The sequence below is a fragment of the Galeopterus variegatus genome, unplaced genomic scaffold, assembly GCF_000696425.1.
Source record: "Galeopterus variegatus unplaced genomic scaffold, G_variegatus-3.0.2 Scaffold19483, whole genome shotgun sequence".
NCBI classification, from domain to species: Eukaryota; Metazoa; Chordata; class Mammalia; order Dermoptera; family Cynocephalidae; genus Galeopterus; species Galeopterus variegatus.
This window is the reverse complement of record NW_007745594.1, coordinates 6,379-12,954: the sequence shown is the minus strand read 5'-3', so window position 1 is coordinate 12,954 and position 6,576 is coordinate 6,379. Positions and strand designations below refer to the sequence as shown.

Below are 6,576 nucleotides of genomic sequence, written 5' to 3'. Positions count from 1 at the left end.
CGCACCAAGCGGCTGGCGGCGCTGGTGGGCCTGGAGGTGCGCGAGCACGGCGACGTGCTGCAATGGGCCTTCGCTGACACTTTCCTCAACCTCACGCTCAAGCACGTGCACCTGCTCGACTGGCTGGCGGCGCACTACCCGCACGCTCGCTTCCTGCTCAGCGCAGAAGACATCTTCGTGCACACAGCCAACGTGCTCCGCTTCCTGGGGGCACAGCTGCCCGGCGGCCACCTCTTCGTCAGAGAGCTCATGTAAAGCACCGTGCCTGTCCGCGACAGCTGGAGCAAGTACTTTGTGCCTCCGCAGCTCTTCCCTGGGCGGGAATATCCAGTGTACTGCAGCGGCTGCGGCTTCCTGCTGTCCAGCCACACGGCCCGGACCCTGCGCACGGCTGCACGCCACACCCCGCTCTTCCCCATCGACGACGCCTACATGGGTATGTGTCTGCAGCGTGCCGGCCTGGTGCCCAGCGTGCACAAGGGCATCTGGCCCCACGGCGTGCAGCTACCCGGCTCCCAGCAGCCCCCCTTCAACCCCTGCGTCTACCGCGAGCTGCTCCTCGTGCACCACTTCGCGCCGTACGAGATGCTCCTCATGTGGAAAGCACTGCATGACCCTGCACTGAGCTGTGGCTGGACACGCAGGGTCTCCTAAGGCCGGTGGGAAGCGCTGGGTGGATGAACGGGCTGATGTCTTGAATGCTCAGAACACATCTTTCCTGCTCTGGGTACCTTCTGTCCTGCCCAGCTCAATGCATCTGAACCCCAGCTGCACATTTAAATCAGATAGGGGGAAGAGTGGGAGGGTGGAAAATACCTGGTCCTGGCCCCATCTCCAGAGGTTCTGATTTGATTGGTCTGGGGTGGCCCCAGACTTGTAGGACTGCTTGAAGTTCCCCAGGTGATACTAATGTGCAGCTAAGCTTGAGGATCACCGGGCTAGGGATGTCTGTTCCTCCTTACAAACCCAGCCCCATGCCCCTTCTACAAGCTTGGCTCCCACATTCGAGTCATTGTGGGCAATGGAGCGAGCGAGGTATGGGGAGCCAGGATCAGGGTCACCTGTCAAGTACAATACAAATATGAGTTGTCGTTTCCATCATTTCCTCTATACATGAGTACAGCTGGAGCTGGGCTAACAGTCATCAGATGGATTCCCCCTCTCAGAAGTTAGTGCACACTTGAGACTGGGGATGTCTGGGGCCTTCCTCCCACCACTGCCCCAGTACCCCCTGTGAGGTCAAAATCCCCACTGTGCAAAGTGTAAACCTGAGGCCCAGTCAGGACAGTGACTAATCTAGGGCCATGTGATCATTCCCATACAACACACCATTGTAGTCCCCTCCACACTCACCCTGACCAAATCTATAACTCACTCCCAGGGGGCAGAGACAGGCTCCTTGCCAGAGACTGGGCCTCATGGTCAATTAGCCTTGGAGAACCAAGCTGGAAGATCTGGTGGGTGGGGGTGTCAGTGTGGGAATGCTGTGGGGGTCTGCGGGGGAGACTCTGGAAGACAGTGACTGGGGAATGTGGAAAGCAGTGTTTGGAAAGCCCATGGAGGTCAATGTGTGGAATTGTGTTTGGGGGTGGGGGGCCTGATTAGTAACTGTGAAGGACAATGGTTAGGGAATATGCAGGGGTGGCTGGAGTCTCTGTGGTGGACAGTGACTAGAAGCCTGGGAGGGCAGGGATTGGGGCTCTGAAGACCAAACTATTGTCCAGCAGCTGCCAGTCGTCTTGACAAAGTAGGAAATTATTGTCCCAGCAATGTAAGGTGGACAAGAGGGGATCAGCTTCAAGCAGGGAAGAGCCTGGGCAGGAAGTCAGGAGACCAAATGCCTTGCCCTGCCTCCAGGACAAAGTCCAGACTCCTCTGTCCAGCATTTAAGGTTCCTGCCACCCGACTGCTGTTCACCTCTGCATACTCATCCTCTCCATTCCTCACCACTGTCAGACTCCATCCAGGCAGAACTGTTTGCTTGTTGGGCTCTCTCCTGTCTCCACAAGTTGAACAAGCTCTGAGCCCCACCACCACCACCATCTATGTCTCTTGTATCAATTAGGATCCCCGTGGTGGAGGCTGCTAGCTGTCCACCAAGTCTGCTACTCCCTTCCTCCTGAACACACACTAGAGTACATTTCCCACCCCCCACCCCCACCTTGCAGTCAGGTGTGACCATGTGACTAGGCTCTATTCCATGGATGTAAGTGTACATGATGAGGACACTTCTGGAACTGGCCTGCCTATGCTCTCATCCTCCTTCCCCTCCTTCCTCTGACTCTGCAGATGTGAACAACACTCCAGACCTAAGCCAGCATTTCTCAACTCTTTTGGGTAGGGCAGTTCTTTGTTGTGGGGGGCTGTCCTATACATTGTAGAACATTTGGAAATGTCCTTGTCCTCTACCCACTAGGTGCTAAAATCATACTCCAAGTCATGACAACCAAAAATATCTCTAGGTGTTAGCAAATGTGCCCTGGTGGGCAAATTCACCACCAGCCAAGGACCACTTGCCTAGAGGAAGGCAGAAAAATGAGAGGGTTTCTGAGGTGACTTTAGACAGACATGGAACACTCAGCTCAAACTATTGAGGAGAATGAAATTAATTTTTATGTTATTTGAGCCTCTGGATTGTTGCCGACTCTCTGTTAACAGCAGCCTTGCTCTCCTAGTGTCTTAGTCCATCGGGCTGCTCTAACAAAAATACCGTAAACTAGAGAGCTTATAAACAAACATTTATTTCTCATAGATCTGGAGGCTGGAAAGTCCAAGATCAAGGTTCTAGTAGATTCCATGTCTGGTGAGGACCCATTCCTTGCCACCTTCTAGCTGAGTCCTCACAAGGTGGAAGGAGCAAACAGGCTCCCCCGTGCCTCTTTTATAAGGTGACTAATACCATTCATGAGGGTTCTGCTCTCATGACCTAATCATCTTGAGGGTTAGGATTTCAACATATGAATTTTGCGGGGACATAGACTTTAAGGCTATAGCATTTAGGTATACTAATGTGTCCTCTCTGATCCCTCATTTCTCCCCAACTAGACTGGCTGCTCCCAGAGGGAGAGATCATGCCTCATTTACATTGGAGGCTGGCCCAGATTTCCTCCAGGAGAACCGATGGCAGGCCTCTTCACACCCACTCTGGGAACTTCAGCAGGTCATCTCACCTCTCTGAGACTCTCTTTCCAAGGCAATAATCCAAGCCAGGGCCATGTAATCCTCTATGCCACATGGAGGGCACTGTCATCCTGCAGGCTTACTGTCAGCTCTCGGAGGTAAAAGGAAGCGCGAGGAGGATGCAGCCCCATCCAAGTGGCCTTTCTGCAACTCAAGCAGTGGACCCCCAGGAGCCACAACCTTGCTGGCCTTCCTTCTGAGTAGACCATAGAAAATACTTCCTAAATATTTTAGGGGTGAATGAATGAGTGGATGAGTGCCCCTCTGTCCCAGTGGTTTGCACTGTAACTGTTAGGACTCTATTAGTTTCCTATTGCTGCTGTAACAAATTCCCACAAACTCAGCTTAAAACCATACTGATTTCTTATCGTATAGTTGAGTCGTTCAACACAGGTCTCACTGGGCTACGATCAAGATGTTGACAAGACTGTATTCCTTACTGGAGGCGCTAGGGGAGAATCCATTTCTTTGCCTTTTCCAGCTTCTAGAGGCCCCCTTCATACATCTTCAAAACCAACAATGTTGCCCCTCTCTGTGCCTTGCTTCTGTAGCCACATCTCTCCCTGACTCTTCTGCCTTCCCCTTGCTCTTTTAAGGACACTTGTAATTACATTGGGCCCACCTGGACAATCCCAGATTGTCTTCCTATCTTTGACAGCTGATTAGCAATATTCATTCAGTCTATAACCTTACTCGCCTTTGCCATGTAACTGAACACATTCACAGGTCTAGGAATTAGGACGTGGACATCTTGTGGCGGGCATTATTTTGTCTACCACAGTGCCCAATAAATATTTGTGGAATAAATGAACAATAACGAAAAAATGAACAAATATGCTTTATTCACCCAGACCTCCCTGATGTGAACTCTCAGTCTGGACAATTGAGTAGCGTTAATCCTGAATTCCCTGCCCCTAGCTGCCATTGGTCAAGTGCTTACAAGAGACAAGAAAACAAGAATGCTGGGCTGGAATGCAGAGGCATCCTCTGGAAAGTCTGAATTCTTTATTTTATCACCTTCCTCCCATTTTCCTAACAGGCAGGTGGAGTATCCCCATTTTACAGGTAAAGAGATTAAGATACAGGAACATCACGGCTCAGAAGGGTCTGAAAGCAGCAGTTATGGGTCTACTGTGTGACTCTGGGTCCTGGTCCCCCCCGTCTCTGAAGCTGGGTTGCTTGCGTGACCAGTCCCAGCGATGGCCGCCAGGACCTGGTGCCTCCTCGCTCATCGGCTTCTCATCCTGGGCCGGCGCACTCCGCCCCGCTCACCCGGCTCTTGCGCCCTGCGGCCGCCATGGGGCGCCCCCCTCAAGGCTCCCGCACAGAGGCGAGCCCGGTGTGGGTGGGTCCCTGACATTGCGCGCGGCCCTGGCGTTGCACTGCCCTGGCGTTGCCCTAGGCCATTGCGGTGGCCCGCCGACACGTGGACTGGATGGAGACTGCGGGGTGGGCGACTTCAGGCGGCGTGGGGGCCGGGAGAGGCGATGAGCCGCCAGAGCCTTCGGCGACCTCTTTAGACTTGGGGCTGGGAGGACGAACAGACCCTGCTCCCCGACCTCACCGCCCCGCACCCCGCACGCCCGGAAATCAGCCCGCGAGACAGTGCCCCCAACTCCCTTTGTGGGGCCAGCATGACTTTGATACTCAGACCTCCCAAGGATCCCACCATAGGGGAAAACGGTGCGCCTGGCTCACTCACTATGCTATCTGGAAATGGGCAACAGGAAAAAGGAGAATGTATCAGGACCAAGATGGGTTTATCCCAGAAATCCCAGATGGCTTCCAGACAAATTATGAGAAAAACAATCAAAAAGGGCAAACAAAACAGGAAGATCCAGTAATGTGACGCATGACATCAAGAGAAATATGAACATTTCAGATGCGGGGGGGCGGGGGGGAGTGATAAAATTCAACGTTCATTAGTGATTTTAAAGAAAATCTTGGTAAAAGGTTAATGCGCTTGAAAGCATTTCCTTTAAAGTTAGGAGCAACGTTAAAGATGTGCTCATCATCACCACTCTGTTTCACATTGTCCAGATCTTGAGAACACAGCAAGACAAGAAAAAGATACGAAAATATAATGATTGGAAATAAAGAAATGTGCCAAAACCTCAGAAGTTAACAGCCCTATCAGATCCAACTTCCCCTTTCTGTAACAAATTAACACCATCCTCCCCACCCTGGACTGAATTTCTTAAAGAATGTAATATGCCCACACACATTTTCAAAAAATCAATATAATGCTTTAATTGTAATATAAAAATAAAGTACTTTAAAATAATATACATTTTGGTATGTAAAAATTCTTGGGCAAAACAACAGAAAATTGAAGAGGTGGGAATTCTTCCAAACTCATTCTACCAGGCCAGCATTATGCCGATACCAAAACCAGACAAGGACACACACACACACACACACACTATAGGCCAATATCCCTAACATAGATGCAAAAATTCTCAACAAAATACCGGCTAACCTAATTCAGCAGCATAATAAAAAAAGACCATTCACCATGATCAAGTGGGATTTACCCCAGAGATGCAAGGATGTTTAACATACTCAAATCAATAAATGTGATATGGGGGGGGGGGGCGGGGGGAGAGGGAGAGAGAAAAGGAGGAATTGGTAAAAGGACACAAAAATCAACTACATTGTATATCAATAAATTAAAATTTTTAAAAAAGACCACACACTAAATAAATAAATGTGATACATCAACAGAATGGAGGACAAAAACCATATATCATCTCAATTGACATAGAAAAAGCATTTGATAAAATACAACATCCTTTCATAATAAAAACCCTTAACAAATTAGGCATAGAAGGAACCTACCTCAACACAGTGAAGGCCATATCTGACAAAGCCACAGCTAATATACTAAAAAGGGAAAAGCTAAAAGCTCTCCCTCTAAGAACTGGAACAAGACAAGGATGCCCACCCACTCTCACCACTTTTATTCAACATAGTACTAGAAGACCTAGCCCGAGCAATTAGGCAAGAGAAGGAAATAAAGGGCAACCAATCTAGAAAGGAGGAAGCCAAATTGTCCCTGTTTGCAGATGACATGATCTTATATATAGAAAAACCTAAAGACTCCACCAAAAAAAAGAAAAAAAATTCCTAGAACCAATAATCGAATTTAGTAAAGTTGCAGGATATAAAATCAACATACAAAAATCAGTAGCATTTCTTACACCAACAACAAGCAAGCTGGAAACAGAAATCAAGAAAGCAATCCCATTTATGATAGCTACCAAAAAAAACACCTAGCAATAAATTCAACCAAGGAGGTGAAATAGCTCTACAAGAAAAACTATAAAACATGAAAGAAATTGAAGAGGACACAAAGAAATGGAAAGACATCCCATGTTCATGTACTGGAAGAATTAA

The 6,576-nt window shown here is 49.1% G+C and overlaps 1 protein-coding gene across 1 annotated transcript; it reads left to right on the top strand.

Annotated features, from left to right (window-relative positions):
* Window positions 1-9: 9 nt before the first annotated feature.
* LOC103583074 (UDP-GlcNAc:betaGal beta-1,3-N-acetylglucosaminyltransferase 6-like) lies at window positions 10-654 on the top strand (the record flags this gene model as incomplete). The annotated part of the gene is given in 1 exon segment (XM_008564488.1): window positions 10-654. A coding segment is annotated over 1 exon segment (645 nt), but the record flags the coding sequence as incomplete, so codon positions are not given.
* Between the last annotated feature and the right edge of the window lie 5,922 nt (window positions 655-6,576).